This window comes from Oncorhynchus mykiss, chromosome 21 (assembly GCF_057628025.1).
Source record: "Oncorhynchus mykiss isolate SJ-2025 chromosome 21, ASM5762802v1, whole genome shotgun sequence".
Lineage (NCBI taxonomy): Eukaryota > Metazoa > Chordata > Actinopteri > Salmoniformes > Salmonidae > Oncorhynchus > Oncorhynchus mykiss.
The window spans coordinates 45693361-45715842 of NC_143042.1; the positions used below are offsets into that span (position 1 = coordinate 45693361).

General features: G+C 41.0%; 2 protein-coding genes across 8 annotated transcripts; one reads left to right on the plus strand and one right to left on the minus strand.

The window, feature by feature from the left end:
- Positions 1 to 4288: 4288 nt before the first annotated feature.
- LOC110500688 (UDP-glucuronosyltransferase 2B15) lies at positions 4289 to 9335 on the minus strand. 5 transcript variants are annotated; one of them, XM_090214783.1, is made up of 6 exons: positions 8752 to 9335; positions 6265 to 6413; positions 6021 to 6152; positions 5707 to 5794; positions 5386 to 5605; positions 4289 to 5287 (listed from the first exon to the last, which is right to left on the minus strand). In XM_090214783.1, exons 3-6 carry the CDS (start codon positions 6147 to 6149, stop codon positions 5005 to 5007), a joined length of 720 nt encoding a protein of 239 aa, XP_090070909.1. In that variant the 5' UTR covers positions 6150 to 6152; positions 6265 to 6413; positions 8752 to 9335; the 3' UTR covers positions 4289 to 5004. The 5 variants fall into 5 exon arrangements, with proteins under 5 accessions (XP_090070909.1, XP_021433867.1, XP_021433866.1 ...); XM_021578192.3 differs by having other exon boundaries at positions 8936 to 9096; XM_021578191.3 differs by having other exon boundaries at positions 8943 to 9091.
- Positions 9062 to 20712, plus strand: LOC110500687 (uncharacterized). Of its 3 annotated transcripts, none has more exons than XM_021578189.3 (5): positions 9062 to 9701; positions 10746 to 10831; positions 17899 to 18007; positions 18147 to 18262; positions 18735 to 20712. In XM_021578189.3, exons 1-5 carry the CDS (start codon positions 9689 to 9691, stop codon positions 19866 to 19868), a joined length of 1458 nt encoding a protein of 485 aa, XP_021433864.3. In that variant the 5' UTR covers positions 9062 to 9688; the 3' UTR covers positions 19869 to 20712. The 3 variants fall into 3 exon arrangements, with proteins under 3 accessions (XP_021433864.3, XP_021433863.3, XP_021433861.3); XM_021578188.3 differs by lacking the exon at positions 9062 to 9701 and adding an exon at positions 10211 to 10641; XM_021578186.3 differs by lacking the exon at positions 9062 to 9701 and adding an exon at positions 10211 to 10625.
- Positions 20713 to 22482: the final 1770 nt, after the last annotated feature.

Here is a 22482-nt window from a genome sequence, read left to right on the forward strand (position 1 = left end):
AACATATCAAAAACTGAAAAATTGGGCGTGCAAAATTATTCAGCCCCCTTAAGTTAATACTTTGTAGCGCCACCTTTTGCTGCGATTACAGCTGTAAGTCGCTTGGGGTATATCTCTATCAGTTTTGCACATCGAGAGACTGAATTTTTTTCCCATTCCTCCTTACAAAACAGCTCGAGCTCAGTGAGGTTGGATGGAGAGCATTTGTGAACAGCAGTTTTCAGATTCTCGATTGGATTCAGGTCTGGACTTTGACTTGGCCATTCTAACACCTGGATATGTTTATTTTTGAACCATTCCATTGTAGATTTTGCTTTATGTTTTGGATCATTGTCTTGTTGGAAGACAAATCTCCGTCCCAGTCTCAGGTCTTTTGCAGACTCCATCAGGTTTTCTTCCAGAATGGTCCTGTATTTGGCTCCATCCATCTTCCCATCAATTTTAACCATCTTCCCTGTCCCTGCTGAAGAAAAGCAGGCCCAAACCATGATGCTGCCACCACCATGTTTGACAGTGGGGATGGTGTGTTCAGGGTGATGAGCAGTGTTGCTTTTACGCCAAGCATAACGTTTTGCATTGTTGCCAAAAAGTTCAATTTTGGTTTCATCTGACCAGAGCACCTTCTTCCACATGTTTGGTGTGTCTCCCAGGTGGCTTGTGGCAAACTTTAAACAACACTTTTTATGGATATCTTTAAGAAATGGCTTTCTTCTTGCCACTCTTCCATAAAGGCCAGATTTGTGCAATATACGACTGTTGTCCTATGGACAGAGTCTCCCACCTCAGCTGTAGATCTCTGCAGTTCATCCAGAGTGATCATGGGCCTCTTGGCTGCATCTCTGATCAGTCTTCTCCTTGTATGAGCTGAAAGTTTAGAGGGACGGCCAGGTCTTGGTAGATTTGCAGTGGTCTGATACTCCTTCCATTTCAATATTATCCTCCTTGGGATGTTTAAAGCTTGGGAAATCTTTTTGTATTCAAATCCGGCTTTAAACTTCTTCACAACAGTATCTCGGACCTGCCTTGTGTGTTCCTTGTTCTTCATGATGCTCTCTGCGCTTTTAACGGACCTCTGAGACTATCACAGTGCAGGTGCATTTATACGAAGACTTGATTACACACAGGTGGATTGTATTTATCATCATTAGTCATTTAGGTCAACATTGGATCATTCAGAGATCCTCACTGAACTTCTGGAGAGAGTTTGCTGCACTGAAAGTAAAGGGGCTGAATAATTTTGCACGCCCAATTTTTCAGTTTTTGATTTGTTAAAAAAGTTTTAAATATCCAATAAATGTCGTTCCACTTCATGATTGTGTCCCAATTGTTGTTGATTCTTCACAAAAAAATACAGTTTTATATCTTTATGTTTGAGGCCTGAAATGTGGCAAAAGGTTGCAAAGTTCAAGGGGGCCGAATACTTTCGCAAGGCACTGTATATGACTAGTGCAAACAGGCAACTAAACATAGAATATAACCCACAAAACCAAAATGGAAAATGGCAACCTAAATAGGATCCCCAATCAGAGACAACGATAAACAGCTGTCTCTGATTGGGAACCAATTCAGGCCACCATAGGCCTACATACCTAGACATACCAAAACCCCATAGATATACAAAAATCCATAGACAAGAAAAAACACACATACCACCTTTGTCACACCCTGACCTAACCAAAACAATAAAGAAAACAAAGATAACTAAGGTCAGGGCGTGACAGTGGGCGGAAAGAGCGTGTCAGGTCACCCTAACTCTACTCCACTGGTTTGAACTCACCCATATTTAGCTCTATAAATGTATAATTATGACTGGTACATAAGAGAATGCCATATGTTCAATTGACTTTGGCATACATTTGGCATGATGTTAAATATATGCACAAGTAAAGAGTGTGGGTGTTCTGTGTATATTGAGACTTAGGGATGTGCCACTGGGAAAAAACTGGTTGAATCACCGTTGTTTCTATGTCATTTAAGGTATTTTTTTATCAATGTGATGACCTGAACGTGGAAAACTGATTGGATTTGCAAAAGGTCATCACCATAAGGGCATGTGTAAACCATAAACTAAAAGCACAGCTATCATGCTTGTAAACCAATCACAGTGTTCCAAAACCATATGAATAGATTGCTCTTCATAAAAAAATGTTTTGTTGTTACATTTAACTGCTGAAAATGCCGTTATTTTCTTAGTAGGTAACATCAGAGGTCGTCAGCCTGTGAGAGAAGTCGGAGCTCAGGGTGTCACGACTTCTACCGAAGTTGTTCCCTCTCCTTGTTCGGGCGGTGTTCGGTGGTCGATGTCACCGGCTTTCTAGCTGCCACCGATCCATGTTTCATTTTTCCTTTTGTTTTGTCTGTTTACACACCTGGTTCCCATCTCATAATTATGTTACTTATTTAACCCTCTGGTTTCCCTTTCTGTTTTGTCTGTTTTACACACCTGGTTCCCATCTCATAATTATGTTCCTTATTCAACCCTCTGGTTTCCCTTTCTGTTTTGTCCTTGTTTTGTAACGGGACTTTTGTTCCGTTCTTGGATTGAGTAAATACAGTGTTTTTTTACTCTTACCTGTGTCCTGCGCCGGACTCCTTCGCTATCTTCTAGATAGACTCTGACACATGGATGATAGACGAGTTTCACCACTGTTAATGCTGCATCCATAACCAAGTGGGAAGGTGGTATTTTTACTGGGAAAAATCCACTTGAATGCCCCTCCAACTCCTAATTACTAGTGGGAAACTCGACTATCATCCCTCAGCTCCGACTTCTCCCACATGCTGACCTCTGACGTCACCTACTAAGGCAGGGGTCAAAGTCATTCCACGAAGAGCCTAGTGTCTGCGGGTTTTTGGTTTTTCATTTCAATTAAGACCTAGACAACCAGGTGAGGGGAGTTATTTACTAATTAGTGACCTTAATTCATCAATCAAGTACAAGAGAGGAGTGAAAACCTGCAGACACTCGGCCCTCGGTGGAATTGACACGTGTACTAAGTAAATTCCCTCCATAACAGCATTTTTGGCAGTTAAATGTAACAACAAACCATTATTTATAAAGAACAATCTATTCATATGGATTTGGAACACTACGATTGGTTTACAAGTATGATAGCTGTGCTTTTGGTTTATAGTTGACACAGTTTGTAGGGTATTAGCCAATCAGTATTTCTCAACAAGTTCAAAGCATGTGAATGCATTCAAATAGTATTTAAGACTTCACAGACGTGCACATGATTCTTTCACTGCAATAATACCTGACATTAACATTATTCCAGGTGGTCACTCTTATCTTCTGTCTTCGGTTCTCCCTGTTGCACACAACAAGCTTTGATTACCTGTCGCAACGGGATTTATGGCAGATTTTAGACGACATCATCAACCCTGTTACAGTCAACTCGGCTATACTTGATTTGGCAATTAATAATTAGTATTTTTTTCATTTAACCTTGATGGGCAAAACATTTTTTCAATTAAAGTTCAACATGCATATTTGTGACAGAATGTTAAAATGAGGTGAAATAAAACATTTGTTTTTCACGAAGTTACACTACCCAACAAGGTACTAATTTGGTGGAATGACCCTTTCACATTATTTCAAGGGGTCACTCTGTCTTCTGTCTCGATTTAGTTTTCTTGCAGCACTTGCGGAAGCAGAAAATGCACGTTTTAATGGATACAACTATGACAAGTGCCACTATGGTGAGCAGAGCAGCTGCCACATCTAGAGAGTGGTACTGGTACCAGCTCAGGTTATGGGCCTCCACCCTCAAGTGCTTAGCCCCTTTGTTACGCATCACAAACTCGATCCAGAACACAGCTGTATCCAAGGGTTTCATTGGTTGGTTCCCATCTCATAATTATGTTCCTTATTCAACCCTCTGGTTTCCCTTTCTGTTTTGTCCTTGTTTTGTAACGGGACTTTTGTTCCGTTCTTGGATTGAGTAAATACAGTGTTTTTTTACTCTTACCTGTGTCCTGCGCCGGACTCCTTCGCTATCTTCTAGATAGACTCTGACACAGGGATGATAGACGAGTTTCACCACTGTTAATGCTGCATCCATAACCAAGTGGGAAGGTGGTATTTTTACTGGGAAAAATCCACTTGAATGCCCCTCCAACTCCTAATTACTAGTGGGAAACTCGACTATCATCCCTCAGCTCCGACTTCTCCCACATGCTGACCTCTGACGTCACCTACTAAGGCAGGGGTCAAAGTCATTCCACGAAGAGCCTAGTGTCTGCGGGTTTTTGGTTTTTCATTTCAATTAAGACCTAGACAACCAGGTGAGGGGAGTTCTTTACTAATTAGTGACCTTAATTCATCAATCAAGTACAAGAGAGGAGTGAAAACCTGCAGACACTCGGCCCTCGGTGGAATTGACACGTGTACTAAGTAAATTCCCTCCATAACAGCATTTTTGGCAGTTAAATGTAACAACAAACCATTATTTATAAAGAACAATCTATTCATATGGATTTGGAACACTACGATTGGTTTACAAGTATGATAGCTGTGCTTTTGGTTTATAGTTGACACAGTTTGTAGGGTATTAGCCAATCAGTATTTCTCAACAAGTTCAAAGCATGTGAATGCATTCAAATAGTATTTAAGACTTCACAGACGTGCACATGATTCTTTCACTGCAATAATACCTGACATTAACATTATTCCAGGTGGTCACTCTTATCTTCTGTCTTCGGTTCTCCCTGTTGCACACAACAAGCTTTGATTACCTGTCGCAACGGGATTTATGGCAGATTTTAGACGACATCATCAACCCTGTTACAGTCAACTCGGCTATACTTGATTTGGCAATTAATAATTAGTATTTTTTTCATTTAACCTTGATGGGCAAAACATTTTTTCAATTAAAGTTCAACATGCATATTTGTGACAGAATGTTAAAATGAGGTGAAATAAAACATTTGTTTTTCACGAAGTTACACTACCCAACAAGGTACTAATTTGGTGGAATGACCCTTTCACATTATTTCAAGGGGTCACTCTGTCTTCTGTCTCGATTTAGTTTTCTTGCAGCACTTGCGGAAGCAGAAAATGCATGTTTTAATGGATACAACTATGACAAGTGCCACTATGGTGAGCAGAGCAGCTGCCACATCTAGAGAGTGGTACTGGTACCAGCTCAGGTTATGGGCCTCCACCCTCAAGTGCTTAGCCCCTTTGTTACGCATCACAAACTCGATCCAGAACACAGCTGTATCCAAGGGTTTCATTGGTTGGTCGTGGTGGATTCTTGACAGCCTCATCATGCTTGCTTTATACCTGGTGAAAGGGGAATAGAGACAGTTATTTCACTGCACATTTTCAACAGTTGCCCAAAAGGTTGGCGTGAGGAAACCAGTTGTGTATTTGTGACTTACGATGGATCATTGATCACACTGTTGAGGCCATCCACAAGGTCTTTGGATGTCATCTTGTTGAAGTCCACCATTACAGCAGCTCCCTTGTTTTTCATGTGGATGATATTGTCTGGCTGGTCAGCGAACAAGGGGATGCCCACCATTGGGACTCCATGGTAAATGGATTCATATAGTCCGTTAGTCCCACCGTGGGTGACAAAGGCTTTGGTCTTTGGATGACCTTTTTGATACAGCACAACGAGAGGAAGCAGGGTTGTTGAACACTGTTGTACGCAAGGAATGTTTATATGTTTATGACTGTTATCAAGAAAGACATATCACCAAGTAAATCATTTTGTGGAATCCATTCATAAACTCTTGTGTTGGGGGCGAGAGTCTCTGGTTTCTCCCCACTGTATCTCCACAGCACCTATGGTGAGAAAACAGGAATATGAATGAGAACCTGCAATGAAACGGTACTTATAACAAGAAGCTATGTTTTTTTGAAGGCTCCCTGATGGCCAAATGCAAAGTGTAAGCTAGCTGGTTTGAATCGTACAAATGGATCCAATATCGGGATCAAGGAGACGATGACACCTCTACTTATAACAATGTTACAAAGCTTTTTTTTTTTTTTTTTAAAGCAACAGACTAACCTTCTGTGGTATTTGTCCCAATGCAGTGGCTATGGTGTTTCCCCTCTCTTTAGTGAGGTTCTTGATCATGGATCCCAGGGAAAACACCACGATTCCATCATCTCCTGAACTCTGCACAAAGTCCTCCATGGCCTGAAATTCAACACAATCTGTTTCCTTATGGTTCAATGTTATCAGCCCAATAGACTGTAGATAATAGATCATCTTGTAAGACAGTCGATACGTTTGTGTTGAAAAGCCTTACTTTTGAAAGGAGTTTTGCAGGTTTGCAGTGAAGGCCTCCCACAAATTTAAAGTTGGGAAGGAAAGGTCGAGGATACTCAAAGTCCCAGTAGGTCCGTATCAACCAGATATCTGCCTTCCCCAAGATCTCGCATAAAGTCGTAGGTCTGCCTGATAAATGTCGAGATGCATTATGAATTAGACGCAGTACTGCTGAATAAGTGGTCCACAAAAGCTATACAAGCTAATCAGTAATTATATTGTTACAACTTTTACAGCGGATTCTCTCTCTCAGAATGTTACAGTTATTGTACTAGAAAAGCCATTGTGCATATGAATCATTCGATAACAAACATGTTGCAGATTTGCACACAGAACAGCTTCAGTAGAGTGTAGACCTAGCCCTATATATAACATCAATGGGGAAAGCACTGCTTCAATCAGAGCTCTGTCAAAGGAGTACCTAACTTGATTTAGCTTATCCACTTAATCAAATATATACACAAATAAACCAAGTCATGATATTACATTCCTCTTGTAGATATTCCAATCTTTCTAAAAACCAAAACCTGAGATTGAGCTTGTGGTGCAAGGACCCTTCCAACTTTTTGACAAATTCTGATCAACTTACCCTTGATGCCACTGTAGTACTTATCAATGGTCTGTAGGCAGTGTATAGAGAAAAAGCTAGAATGTATCATGTACGTAACAAAATTGTGAACCCGCTCAAAAAAACTCATTTGGTCTGTGTACGTCAAAGGGGGGGCAGGAACAAAAGAGGGGGGCGCTGGTATCTGCCCGCAGTGCCTCTCCATAGTCATGCCAAATGTAAACCTCAGCGAGATAATGAAAGGCACGTTAAGAGCATCTGCCATTAAGTCACTGCATGGCATCATTGGATCAGAAAGGACTGCGTCAAACTCCCACTGTCTCAGTGTGTCCATAAGCTCTTTGTTGTGGAACATGGCATCACACATGTTGAGATGTAGAGCTGTCATACTTCCCAACACTTCCCGGATCTTCAGGCCCACCTGCAACATTGAGGCGTTCTGAGCCTCGTATATCCAGAAGTTTAGGAAGTCCTCCTGGAGAGACTCCAAATCATGTCTCTCAAAAGGAACATTATACACCTTGAAGCTGAAACCCTCTGGTTTGGTATAGTTGACTGAAGGTGAGGCAGAGCAAACCAGCACTGTGACACTATGGTTTCGCTCCACTAGTTCTTCCAGGATCACACGCATGTTGAGCCAGTGACTGAACTCCCCAGGAAAGACCAGCACATTACCACTGTGTGTGCCCTGACACCCACAGAGAATGAGGAGGGCCATGGACATCAACAACCTCCCAGACACCATTGTAGCGGAGTAGATAGAGACAGAGAGGACCTCTATGCGTTCAACAACGACATACAGGTTTTGACTAGAATTGTGTAAGATCAACCTGACTATAAAAGAGTTATGTGTTCTCCTCTGCAGTCTCAAAGTCTATAGGTTATGTCAGAGATAACCATGGTACACATTTGCACACTGCACAGCTGTGTAAAATCTGCCACTGCCAATTTACCTTGGACTTCAGAACCTGAACCCTCTTTCTTCAATGAGGCAAAAGTGCATGTCTAAAACGACGTATACTCGTTCACCTTTTGGTTTTTGTAACTTTTTCCAGAGTAGTATAAAAGAACAGGGTTTCAAGTTTACAATGGGGTATTAGAATCAAAATTTGATGAACCTTGATTTGCTTACTTCTGACCGCAAGAGCTGTCTGCCCAAAGTAGTTTTAGGAAGGCACCTGTGCGACCAGTTTCTATCCGGTAGATGGCAGTGTTCCTTTCTCTATGGTGGCAATGCTTATATGTTGATTTCTTTCCTTGACAGGCATGCTAAGGAAAGAAGCTAGCAGCAGAACGTTCAAAGGACTTAGCATGTTCATACATTCACATACGTGTCATTGTATAAAAATACAATTATGGCGAATTGTGACTATTTAACAACTCAGCTAACATCTGTCTTGAACCCACTTTTGAAAATTGTGGTCCTGGAACGACTGGGAATTGTAGAGGATGGCACATTTTAAACTTCGGCTGGAGGTGTCCAAGATTAAATTTGAGAACGGACAGTGGTGTAAAGTACTTAAGTAAAAATACTTTAAATAACTACTTAAGTAGTTTTTTGTGGTATCTTGTAACAATATGTGGTATCTTTTTTACTTTTTACTCCATACATTTTCCCTGACACCTAAAAGTACTCATTACATTTCGAATGCTTAGCAGGACAGGAAAATGGTCCAATTCACGCACTCATCAAGAGAACATCAAGAGACTCCCAAAACATAAATGCTTGGTTTGTAAATGATGTCAATGTTGGAGTGTCCCCCTGGCTATCGATAAATAAATAAAAAACAAAAATTGTGCCATCTTGGTTTGCTTAATATAAGTAATTTGAAATTATTTATACTTTTACTTTTGATACTAAAGTATATTTTTGCAATTACATTCACTTTTGATACTTACATATATTTAAATACTTTTAGACTTTTACTCAAGTAGTATTTTACTGGGTGACTTCCACTTGAGTTATTTTCTATTAAGGCATCTTTACTTTTACTCAAGTATGATAATTGGGTACTTTTTCCACCACTGACAACAAAGCACTGAAACTGTTGAATGAATCTAACAAAAATAAATTACAAATTACAAATTACTGTCGACAGCGGGGATCGACAATGTTCCATTTGTCGTCGTCATGTCGGATTTCCAGCTCCTGGTAAAGGTAGCTAGCTTGCTCTCGAAAACCTTTCTTCTTATCGATAGGGTTTACAGCGGTTAGCTCCGCCCATGGTTGGCTGCGCGTGAACTACAATTATGATGCGATGTTTCAACGTTTAGAAACATAAATCATCCCTTGCGAAACGGTTTTCGAAATGTATGTTGTTATGGATATGTGTACGGTTCGTTCAATCACTATCTGAACTTAAACAACTAAGACGGATAATCATTTGAACAGTGCAGACGAGAACCTCACTCCCAATTTGTTTTTTTCCTTCCGTCAAGACCAGTATGTATATTTGTATGTAGAGAGTGCCAATCGAAACAGCATGGGAAAGAGAATACTGAAATGGCTTATTTCTTTAAGTCTCGACGTAGCCTCGAGACAGTGGAAAGTTTTGCTGGAGAAACTGAGGAAGAAGGGGAATTTCCAACACCAACATCACAAATAAGGGATCCGGGTGACTCAAAGTGAAAATGAAACCCAAACCGGGGTGGTGCGAATAGTTTCCAATATAAATGAATTTTCATTTGGCAGGATTTGCAGAGGCGCTTGGGAAGATGCCTTTTGTAGACCTGAGGCCAGAGATCAAAATCAAGAGCATCATTATGGCGAGAAGTGGTTCGGACAGAGCTGGGGTTGCCCAGCATTCAAATCCTGGAATCTGGAAAATGAGTCAAAATGGCAATGCAATGTGGGTGTAGAGTCATTGTTTTTATTTGACATGCTACCTCAGTGATGATTCATGTCGCAACCATAGATGTGTGGTACTGTGATACCAACGTACTGTTCGTAGAGGACTGTCAGATTTATTAAAATGTTATTTTCTTTCTGTTCATTTTCTATTGAATAATGTTATTTGACTCATTAATTAAATACATCTTAACAGATAAAATAAGCTTATTGACATGTTTTAAATGTGTGTTTTTAAAAAACATTTATACTGGTATTCTAAATATACTGTAATTGATTAATATTGAGATTACAGTGGGAAGGCACATTTTAAGATAGAAAGACAATTTGTAGCCTATGAAGTTAATATAATATTGTTTGACCAGTGACCTCATTGTTGCTTGCTTTATAGTTGTGCAAGTACATTTTAAATGCATTTTAAAATCTTAATCTCAAATTGAAATGATAAAATTCTAAATTCCTTTTGGTACTTGCACCACACCATACTTACTGCATGACCAACTCGTCAATAGCTCCTCCCCAAATAGGAAGTCGTGCAGAAGCATTGTTTACAATTTGCCAGGCAAAGGTAGAAGACAATGTGAATACGTGTAGGTTTTGATGACAATTCATCACATTATTGTTGTTTTCTAAAAAAATAAGTTTAAGATTTATTAGCAAATGACAATGGAGAATGCTGGCCACTTTCAAAGTCAGCTAACCTCCCTCATGAACGCGGTAGTGACGGCAGCGGTCGTGGAAATAGTCCGACTGGTAGAGGACAGCGCCGTGGTCCTTCGCCAACAGTTGTCCAAAAGTAAACTGGAGAACGAAGCATTAAAAGTCGAAAACGAGTCTAATAAAAAGAAGCTGCAAATTTTGGAAGGAAAGTCGATGGCGGCAAAGCAGCGTTCTGTCGCTCGTCATGAAGCTGATGGCAGGAAATGTAACTCGTGTGGATGGTTGGAAACTAAGTTGATTGCATTTGCTTTGTTACACGATTTATTTTTTGGCAAATAATTAAACATGTATTTTATGGTTTCTTTTGTTTATGGTAATTGTATAGATGAACTTGTCCACACAAAAGACGATGGAAAGGGAGAGAAGACAGGTGCAGGGCTGCAATCTCAGGATCCGGCTGGCCAATCCCAGGTTTGTATACGGGCATTTCCATGTAAAAGGCCCATGAGTACTAATTATTACTTCATAGGAGTACATTACATTTGGTGTCAAATGAAAGCTAAGAGGCTAAATGAAGGCATATATAAATGTTTCAACCATTTTCCATCCTAAAAATTAGCAATAAGCAAAGACTGATTTCTGGTCAAACATGGAAAATGGATCTTACTACTACTACTACTAGAGGTCGACCGATTATGATTTTTCAACGCCGAAACTGACTATTGGAAGACCCCAAAAAGCTGATTAATCGTCGATTTTTTTATATCTATATTTGTAAAAAATGTCAATTACAACAATACTGAATGAACACTTATTTTAACTTAATATAATACATAAATAAAATCTATTTAGTCTCAAATAAATAAAGAAACATGTTCAATTTGGTTTAAATAATGCAAAAACAAAGTGTTGGAGAAGAAAGGAAAAGTGCAATATGTGCCATGTAAGAAAGCTAATGTTTAAGTTCCTTGCTCAGAACATGTGAAAGCTGGTGGTTCCTTTTAACATGAGTCTTCAATATTCCCAGGTAAAACGTTTTAGGTTGTAGTTATTATAGGACTATTTCTCTCTATACCATTTGTATTTCATATACCTTTGACTATTGCATGTTCTAATAGGTACTTTAGTATTGCCAGCCTAATCTCGGGAGTTGATAGTCTTGAAGTCATAAACAGCGCAATGCTTGAAGCACAGCGAAGAGCTGCTGGCAAATGCAGGAAAGTGCTGTTTGAATGAATGCTTACGAGCCTGTTGCTGCCTACCACCGCTCAGTCAGCCTGCTCTATCAAATCATAGACTTAATTATAATATAATAACACACAGAAATACGAGCCGTAGGTCATTAAATGGTCAAATCCGGAAACTATCATTTCGAAAACAAGATGTTTATTCTTTCAGTGAAATACGGAACCGTTTTGTATTTTATCCAACTTATGGCATCCATAAGTCTAAATATTGCTGTTACATTGCACAACCTTCAATGTCATGTCATAATTATGAATAATTCTGGCAAATTAATTACGGTCTTTGTTTGGAAGAAATGGTCTTCAGACAGTTCGCAACGAGCAAGGCGGCCCAAACTGCTGCATATACCCTGACTCTGCTTGCACAGAACGCAAGAGAATTGACACAATTTCCCTAGTTAAAAGAGGCAATATTACCTAAATATGCAGGTTTAAAAATGTATACTTGTGTATTGATTTTAAGAAAGGCATTGATGTTTATGGTTAAGTACACATTGTAAAGAAACGGCAGTAACGACAGTGCTTTTTTCACGAATGCGCTTGTTAAATCACCAGTTTGGCGAAGTAGGCTGTGATTCAATGATAAATTAACAGGCACCACATTGATTATATGCAACGCAGGACAAGCTAGATAAACTAGTAATATCATCAACCATGTGTAGTTAAGATTGATTGTTTTTTATAAGATAAGTTTAATGTTAGCTAGCACCTTACCTTGGCTCCTTGCTGCACTTGCATAACAGGTGGTCAGCCTGCCACGCAGTCTCCTCGTGGAGTGCAGTGTAATCAGCCATGATCGGTGTCCAAAAATACAGATTATGTTAACTTGAAATCGGCCATAATTAATCGGCAAATCCGATTTATCGGTCAACCTCCTACTACTACTATTACTACTACTACTAATACTACTACTAATAATAATACAAAGAGAATCACAAAGATGCTGTGAAAACAAACAAAACCAATGTAGAGATCTGGCACATCTTGGGCAATCGTCTTCCACAGCTTCAGATGATAAGGTGCTGTTCAGCTGGGCAGTAGTTTAAGTGGAACAAGTGGAGTGGATGTTTTCTTAAACGACATCTAGCAGAAAACGTCTTACAAGGTATTTGAAATGCATCAAAACACAATGTTACCACTACCAACTAATATCAACATTTAAATGTAGTTTTGCAGAAATCATTAGCCTGTAAGTTTAAGAAATATATTGTTATATTTTTACCAAAACACCACATATCTTTAAGTGGGAAGATTATGAAAGTTTACAGAAGTAACAATTAAAGGTAGAGCTACCAATTAGTTGTAGTTTACTGATCATTTAGTTTATGATTTATTTAGTGATTAAAACGTGTCACTGTTTCCAAATCGGTAACAGAATGACCAAAAAAGTATTTGCAAAATGACTGCAACTGAATTGGCTACAATAGGAAATCATAGTAGACACAAACCACAGTTGTGTCTCCTGCTACTGTCTTCCCTTCCACTGGTATAACTGTTATGTGCAGCTCATAGTGTCTCCTGCTACTGTCTTCCCTTCCACTGGTATAACTGTTATGTTCAGCTCATAGTGTCTCCTGCTACTGTCCTGCCTTCCACTGGTATAACTGTTATGTTCAGCTCATAGTGTCTCCTGCTACTGTCCTGCCTTCCACTGGTATAACTGTTATGTTCAGCTCATAGTGTCTCCTGCTACTGTCCTGCCTTCCACTGGTATAACTGTTATGTTCAGCTCATAGTGTCTCCTGCTACTGTCTTCCCTTCCACTGGTATAACTGTTATGTTCAGCTCATAGTGTCTCCTGCTACTGTCTTCCCTTCCACTGGTATAACTGTTATGTTCAGCTCATAGTGTCTCCTGCTACTGTCCTGCCTTCCACTGGTATAACTGTTATGTTCAGCTCATAGTGTCTCCTGCTACTGTCTTCCCTTCCACTGGTATAACTGTTATGTTCAGCTCATAGTGTCTCCTGCTACTGTCCTGCCTTCCACTGTTATAACTGTTATGTTCAGCTCATAGTGTCTCCTGCTACTGTCTTCCCTTCCACTGGTATAACTGTTATGTTCAGCTCATAGTGTCTCCTGCTACTGTCCTGCCTTCCACTGGTATAACTGTTATGTTCAGCTCATAGTGTCTCCTGCTACTGTCCTGCCTTCCACTGGTATAACTGTTATGTTCAGCTCATAGTGTCTCCTGCTACTGTCTTCCCTTCCACTGGTATAACTGTTATGTTCAGCTCATAGTGTCTCCTGCTACTGTCCTGCCTTCCACTGGTATAACTGTTATGTTCAGCTCATAGTGTCTCCTGCTACTGTCCTGCCTTCCACTGGTATAACTGTTATGTTCAGCTGATAGTGTCTCCTGCTACTGTCTTCCCTTCCACTGGTATAACTGTTATGTTCAGCTCATAGTGTCTCCTGCAACTGTCTTCCCTTCCACTGGTATAACTGTTATGTGCAGCTCATAGTGTCTCCTGCTACTGTCTTCCCTTCCACTGGTATAACTGTTATGTTCAGCTCATAGTGTCTCCTGCTACTGTCCTGCCTTCCACTGGTATAACTGTTATGTTCAGCTCATAGTGTCTCCTGCTACTGTCTTCCCTTCCACTGGTATAACTGTTATGTTCAGCTCATAGTGTCTCCTGCTACTGTCCTGCCTTCCACTGGTATAACTGTTATGTTCAGCTCATAGTGTCTCCTGCTACTGTCTTCCCTTCCACCAGCCTACTGTTATGTTCAGCTCATAGTGTCTCCTGCTACTGTCCTGCCTTCCACTGGTATAACTGTTATGTTCAGCTCATAGTGTCTCCTGCTACTGTCTTCCCTTCCACCAGCCTACTGTTATGTTCAGCTCATAGTGTCTCCTGCTACTGTCTTCCCTTCCACTGGTATAACTGTTATGTTCAGCTCATAGTGTCTCCTGCTACTGTCTTCCCTTCCACTGGTATAACTGTTATGTTCAGCTCATAGTGTCTCCTGCTACTGTCTTCCCTTCCACTGGTATAACTGTTATGTTCAGCTCATAGTGTCTCCTGCTACTGTCCTGCCTTCCACTGGTATAACTGTTATGTTCAGCTCATAGTGTCTCCTGCTACTGTCTTCCCTTCCACTGGTATAACTGTTATGTTCAGCTCATAGTGTCTCCTGCTACTGTCTTCCCTTCCACTGGTATAACTGTTATGTTCAGCTCATAGTGTCTCCTGCTACTGTCTTCCCTTCCACTGGTATAACTGTTATGTTCAGCTCATAGTGTCTCCTGCTACTGTCCTGCCTTCCACTGGTATAACTGTTATGTTCAGCTCATAGTGTCTCCTGCAACTGTCTTCCCTTCCACTGGTATAACTGTTATGTTCAGCTCATAGTGTCTCCTGCTACTGTCCTGCCTTCCACTGGTATAACTGTTATGTTCAGCTCATAGTGTCTCCTGCTACTGTCTTCCCTTCCACTGGTATAACTGTTATGTTCAGCTCATAGTGTCTCCTGCTACTGTCCTGCCTTCCACTGGTATAACTGTTATGTTCAGCTCATAGTGTCTCCTGCAACTGTCTTCCCTTCCACTGGTATAACTGTTATGTTCAGCTCATAGTGTCTCCTGCTACTGTCTTCCCTTCCACTGGTATAACTGTTATGTTCAGCTCATAGTGTCTCCTGCTACTGTCCTGCCTTCCACTGGTATAACTGTTATGTTCAGCTCATAGTGTCTCCTGCAACTGTCTTCCCTTCCACTGGTATAACTGTTATGTTCAGCTCATAGTGTCTCCTGCTACTGTCCTGCCTTCCACTGGTATAACTGTTATGTTCAGCTCATAGTGTCTCCTGCTACTGTCTTCCCTTCCACTGGTATAACTGTTATGTTCAGCTCATAGTGTCTCCTGCTACTGTCTTCCCTTCCACTGGTATAACTGTTATGTTCAGCTCATAGTGTCTCCTGCTACTGTCCTGCCTTCCACTGGTATAACTGTTATGTTCAGCTCATAGTGTCTCCTGCTACTGTCTTCCCTTCCACTGGTATAACTGTTATGTTCAGCTCATAGTGTCTCCTGCTACTGTCTTTCCTTCCACTGGTATAACTGTTATGTTCAGCTCATAGTGTCTCCTGCTACTGTCCTGCCTTCCACTGGTATAACTGTTATGTTCAGCTCATAGTGTCTCCTGCTACTGTCTTCCCTTCCACTGGTATAACTGTTATGTTCAGCTCATAGTGTCTCCTGCAACTGTCTTCCCTTCCACTGGTATAACTGTTATGTTCAGCTCATAGTGTCTCCTGCTACTGTCTTCCCTTCCACTGGTATAACTGTTATGTTCAGCTCATAGTGTCTCCTGCTACTGTCCTGCCTTCCACTGGTATAACTGTTATGTTCAGCTCATAGTGTCTCCTGCTACTGTCTTCCCTTCCACTGGTATAACTGTTATGTTCAGCTCATAGTGTCTCCTGCTACTGTCCTGCCTTCCACTGGTATAACTGTTATGTTCAGCTCATAGTGTCTCCTGCTACTGTCTTCCCTTCCACTGGTATAACTGTTATGTTCAGCTCATAGTGTCTCCTGCTACTGTCTTCCCTTCCACTGGTATAACTGTTATGTTCAGCTCATAGTGTCTCCTGCTACTGTCTTCCCTTCCACTGGTATAACTGTTATGTTCAGCTCATAGTGTCTCCTGCTACTGTCTTCCCTTCCACTGGTATAACTGTTATGTTCAGCTCATAGTGTCTCCTGCTACTGTCTTCCCTTCCACTGGTATAACTGTTATGTTCAGCTCATAGTGTCTCCTGCTACTGTCTTCCCTTCCACTGGTATAACTGTTATGTTCAGCTCATAGTGTCTCCTGCTACTGTCCTGCCTTCCACTGGTATAACTGTTATGTTCAGCTCATAGTGTCTCCTGCTACTGTCCTGCCTTCCACTGGTATAACTGTTATGTTCAGCTCATAACTTTATTTATTTATTTTTCTGTCCAGTGGGGTTCACAGCAAGAGTGTGAAAACAGTCTGGACAACCCCCTCACTCTCCCTGTCTCTCTTCTGTTTCTCTCCAATTAATGTCACTTCTCTTGGCTCTTACTGACGCCTACCCATGAGTCCCCTCTCTTTCTATTTACTGTAACCAGCCACCTCACCCACTGAGCACCAGGTTTCCATGGACGTTGAAAAGTAGTTGAAATTTGGTCAATCCACATCTGAACCAATCATAGACATCTCTTTCACAAGTTTGGACAACCGTAGGGAAAAGTAGAGGGTAGCTCAGTACAGTTGGAGAACTCCTGTAAAATATTGTACATATTTAGTTGATTTAAGTGTTGTTTTTTAAATTGTAATATCTTTTTGTGTGTTTGATAACTCATTGAATTTCTAGCGAATATGTTTACTGTCCTTGACCAATGGAATGGCAGATTGATTTGTTTGCTTTGCTTAGCTGCCTGACTACTGTTTGCATTACAGAGATGCATTCAGCACCGCTTCTAGTTTAACCTAGCCAAAGTGAGTGGACTACAGTGTGGAGATGGCAGAGGGCTCCCTTGTAGTGAGGGTGGCTTTATACACTGGACTGACGTGAGGTGAGTTTTTAGCGCCGTATCGGCAGCAGAAGAAGCGTCACCCAAGTGGATGTTACACATCACTAGTGGAGGAGTCGTCCTGTGGCTACCGAGGGCTGGGGACTGAGAACAACGTCAGGACCGGCTAGCTAACTCTGCCATCATCTAACCTGTCCCTCCCTAGTACCATCTAACTCGGCTGCCAGATGAATAGAGGCCTTCACCAAGAGCAGGCACCATCTGAAGCTGTCAAGAATTCACTCTCATATTTTTTCTTAATTTTTTTTACTGCAGTTTTGTGTTCTTGTACCGATTTGTACTGTGATGTCCAAACTTGTGAAACATAGACGTCCATGATTGGTACAGATTTGGTCAAGCCGGGACCAACCAAATGTGGTAGCCAGTATGTGGAATAATACTCAAAATGATATTATATTTTTGTACCATGAAGAGAATGACATTCGTAATTATACATTTCTGTGTAGCACAAATCAGAGACCCATGATGTCATTCTGTCACTATAATTGTGTTATAGGGTGTTAATCCACTTAATTTACTGTAGTTCAATAACTAAAATCGTTTTTTTATTTTTTTATTTGAAGGTGTCATTCTTTCTGCAGACATCATTCTGTCTTAATTCAAAGTTAGATATTTAAGAGTTTTTGGAAAATTTAGTAACATAAAAAAACAGATTTTACCTGCATTCTGTTACCAAACTTTACATCTGCACTGCACTTCCTGTAAATTAATTTTTGTAACATTTTCAGTGGAAATTGTTAAAAGTTGTTACCATGGAGAAGGATGGAATGAAAGTACTTCGCATCAAGAAGGAAATAAATGATGACACAGAACATGACACACCATCTCCAGTGACAGGTGAGTGTGACAGTTTGACGTATCACAGTTCTATGTTTGAGAATAGTGCATAACCTTTTGCCCAGACTGTACATATGAAGCTTTTTGAAGTGACTTTCACAAGTTGTATTTACTGTAATGGCACCTGTGTCTGTTTCAGATGAGCAGCTGTGTCCCAAAGAGGACATGGTGTTTTATAAGGAGTGGAGCCAAAGCCTGTGGCGAGACGACAGAACAGAGGAAGAAACTCCAGGATCATCAATGACCCAGCATCAGGTCAGTCCACTTTCCATCAGAGTTTTTTAAAATGTTTAAATCTTAGTTCAGGCCTATGTGATACAAACACACATGCTGTTGAGATGGTTGGTTGTGAGATACACAAATCTATTGAGCCATGTTTTGGTCATAAAAAAAAACTAATCAGAGACATGACAAAAGATGGGAAAGGGAAGTAAAATACAACAGTCAAATAATCAAACCCAAACAATGGAAAAGTTCTTCAAGAAGTGAACCTGTCCCAGTCATCGAAGTGTCTCCAAAGGTCCAGCAGCATCTGGAAATGAACAACTAACTCAATCCCCTAAAAAGACAACAAAGACCGACACATAAAAAAAACTAAAAAAACACTCATGAAGCTTTTTGAATGTACAGAAGTGGCGTGTTGTATCGACATAGGCCTCTGACTACCAGGCAGGCTACCAAGTCCCTCTACGTGTTTACTTACATACAGTTGGTCGTCTTCTTACAGAACGGAGGGCTACTTCAGTGCAGTAAGCTGAATCCCTCCACTCCCATCCTCAAAGTCTTCTGTGATCCTGAACGAGACACGTATCCCGACTACCGATTGAAGAGGGAATCTCTGAATTATCTGTTCTCCTTGGCCCTGACTGGTCAAGACAGACAGACGGCAACATTCAAGATCCTCGTCTTTATTTACTGGTTGGCCCACGGGACCTCCTATAAAACTGTCTCGGAGACTTTCGGAATCCCTCTGTCCAATGCTACCAGCATCGTCCGCGACGTTGCGGACAAACTGGTCAAGCTCTCTCTGAAGATTGTAAACAAGCCCTCTTCAGGCGAGCTGGCTCTCACGGTGCAAGGGTTCGGCAGACTGGCCCGTCACCCGGTGTTTGAGAAGGCTGTGGGGGCCATAGGTGGGTGCCACGTCAGGGTCAAGATCCCCGGTGTACCGCAACCCCAACAGCGTCCAGGTGACCAGCCCCTCCCTGAGAAGGCCCTCCCCACCATCAACTTCCAAGGGGTCTGCGACCACACGGGCAGCTTCATCGACGTCTTTGCGGGGCTGCCTGGGTCTATGACCGACGTGAGGATCCTGAGGCACAGTCCCCTTTACAAATGTGCCCTCTACCCTCCACCTGGATGCTTCCTCCTAGGCGACGGCGGGTACCCTTGCCTACAGACGCCTGTGTGCATCATCACACCCTATTCAAAGTCTGACCAGAACCCGGTGCACGTCCAGTTCAACCAGCACCACGCCATGGCTCTCTCCTCCATCGAGAGGACCTTCGGCATCATGAAGAAGCGCTGGCACATGATCTTCCTGCAGCCTCTTGAGCTCCACCCAAGCTTCATCCCCAAAGTGCTGGCGGTGTGCACCGTGCTGCATAACATCTGCCTCAGGTCGGGAGACTTGCTGGAGCCAGTGAAGATTGAGGATGGAAGCAAGGTGACAGAGGCTCTGAAGGAGTGGCTAGCGTCCAATGAGACCAGCGGAGAGGCGTTGAGGGACAGTTTGGCTCAACAGATCTCTACAATGAAATGCGTGGCCACTGTGAAAGATGAGCGAGGTACATCTGCACCAGCAAACATGACAGCAGTGCAAAAAGAACACGCTTACAACATAGTGGTGATGGAACATTGATTTGGTGATCACAATTGATGGGTCGAATAAGTCACCATCAGTCACCGATTACACCACTGGCTAGCTGTGATACTTCATGTGCCCTTAAGTGGTGGTGGAACTGTTACTACTGACATTTTTGACTTTTTCACTAAAACAATTAAGCATAGTCATATGCCAGTGTTTCTTTACCATGTCAAAAATCATCCACTTTATTTCAAATATGATTTCCTTTATACTGTACACAGTATAGTGAAACACGATTTGGATTATGTTTTTGTGGGTGGGGTAAATGAGTGGGTCAGGTATTCAAATATGATTTCCTTTATACTGTACACAGTATAGTGAAACACGATTTGGATTATGTTTTTGTGAGTGGTGTAAATGAGTGGGGCAGGTATTCGAACTTGTTGCTGTCTTTTTGATCAATTCAGTGATTATTACAAGTGTGATCTACTCAAACGAGTTATACTGTATACTCCATATGATTGATAGGGGGCGCTACCACCTTGCCCCCATCTTGGCACTCCCCTATTTAGCATAAAAATTAAGTGAGAAAATATATGAACATTTTCCTTAAAGTACATTTATTTTTAGAGTACTAATGTTACCGTCCCCACTACAACAACAAAAATACTTAAATACATGTAATTTTGTCCTTAACATTTAAACTACTGTAGAATCCCTTTCATTCCTATGGAGGACTGCTCCTACTAGGGAGTGCCATATGGCTGACTGGTGGCTTCAAAGCCTCTCAATGACCAATACATGGCATCAGTAGTCCTTGGTTTATATACATCGTTTCTACTTGTTACGTTTTCTTTTTCGGTTGAGTTGAAAATAAAGCAATATATCTACCTCCAAATCCTTTGTAATGCGAATGGATTAATTATTTTCTTGTGCCTTAGCCTTTCTGCCCTATAATACTATGGTTTATTCAAATGTGTGTGTGTGTGAGAAGGTTTTCCTGAATTTTCAATGCAGTAGTTTCGGCTTAGAAAAACTGAAAGGTTATGTTACTTCCCAAAGGTACCACCAGGAGGCACTGAATGAATTAGTGTTATTACTGTATGGATACTCAAAGCATCCCCTATAAGCAGGCGGGTTTAAATCTGTCTTCGGGGACCCGCAGCCGTTTCATGTATTTGAACTATTCCATAGCTAGCTCACCTGCTTCATCTAGTCACCTAAGCATCAAGCCCTTGAATAGGGGAGTTGGGTCAAGACTACAACAAAATTGTGAAGCATCTGGGTGGGGTCCCCAAGGAGAGGTTTGAAAACCACTACCCTATAGTCTTTGATAAAAGCATTCTTCATTGTGCCACCTAAAGGGACATTTTTACCTTAGAGAAAAATACGACATGGTAGGTTCATGGTGCCAGGCTAATTTCAACCACCAATGCACTCCGTGATAAAACAGACCAAAGCACTCTTCCATCCTCAAGGCATATATTATTTTGGCAACTGATTTCAATGTTTCATTGATTCTCATTTATTATTTGGTCTTTTCACAGAGAAGGAAAAGGAGAGTTGTAAATGATGCAGATGATTGGATTAAAGAGGATGAGGACATCCTAGAGCAAACCCATGGAAGTGCAAGTGTTCTTCGAGTAACCATATTTAGGTTTGTGAAGTGGATATGTTCAGTGCTCACTTAATAGCACTCAATGAATAGTCAAAACCAACTGATTCAGTTATTTTACAATTGAAACATGGTGTTTTAAAATCGACAAATCATTCTTCTCAATGTTTTTTGCAGATTGATACTTCAGTCAATCCACTCAGTGATTTGTCAGATTTGAACAGACGCTTTCCTCATTTTGCAGCCAAGAGAATTACATGGCTAGGATAACAGAGTTTGAGAGGCAGATTATGGTCTGTTAAGGACAAACAACAGGATTGTTGGGGGATACCAATGCCAACAGTGGTGGAAAAAGTACCCAATTGTCATACTTGAGTAAAAGTAAAGATACACTTTTACTTAAGTCATTTTCTATTAAGTTAAGTCGCCCAATAAAATACAACTTGAGTAAAAGTCTAAAAGTATTAGGTTTTAAATATACTTGTAAAGGCAAAAATATACTTAAGTATCAAAAGTAAAAGTACAAGTATAAATAATTTCACATTTTTTATATTAAGCAAACCACAATATTTTTATTTTATTTTAAATTTACGGATAGCCAGGGGCACACGCCAACACTGACATTATTTACAAATTAAGCATTTGTGTTTAGTGAGTCCGCCACATCAAAGGCAGTAGGGATGACCAGAGATTCACACTTATCAATTTCTCTGTCCTGCTAAGCATTTGAAATGTAATGAGTATTTTGTGTATCAGGGAAAATGTATGGAGTAAAAAGTCCATTATTTTCTTTAGGAATGTCTCAATTTACATCAACATAGCTCAGGCAGTAGGAAGCTCTCTCATCCATTTATATGTAGATGATAGTCTTATACTCAGCTGGCCCCTCACCGGATTTTGTGTTAAATACTCTACAACAAGCTTTCCTAGTGTCCAACAAGCTTTCTCTGCCCTTAACCTTGTTCTGAACACCTCCAAAACAAAGGTCATGTGGTTTGTTAAGAAGAATGCCCCTCCTCCCACATTTGTTATTACTACCTCTGAGGGTTTAGA

What these genes read in the sequence shown, in the direction of transcription:
- LOC110500687 (XM_021578186.3), top strand. Translation starts at nt 10,361, where the DNA reads ATGACAATGGAGAATGCTGGCCACTTTCAAAGTCAGCTAACCTCCCTC. An exon ending in CACACCATCTCCAGTGACAG is followed by an intron (nt 18,008 to 18,146) that starts GTGAGTGTGACA and finishes TGTCTGTTTCAG; the next exon opens with ATGAGCAGCTGTGTCCCAAA. An exon ending in CATCAATGACCCAGCATCAG is followed by an intron (nt 18,263 to 18,734) that starts GTCAGTCCACTT and finishes GTCTTCTTACAG; the next exon opens with AACGGAGGGCTACTTCAGTG.
- LOC110500688 (XM_021578190.3), bottom strand. Translation starts at nt 7,597, where the DNA reads ATGGTGTCTGGGAGGTTGTTGATGTCCATGGCCCTCCTCATTCTCTGT. An exon ending in CTGCAAAACTCCTTTCAAAA is followed by an intron (nt 6,153 to 6,264) that starts GTAAGGCTTTTC and finishes GTTGAATTTCAG; the next exon opens with GCCATGGAGGACTTTGTGCA. An exon ending in TCCACAAAATGATTTACTTG is followed by an intron (nt 5,606 to 5,706) that starts GTGATATGTCTT and finishes TGTATCAAAAAG; the next exon opens with GTCATCCAAAGACCAAAGCC.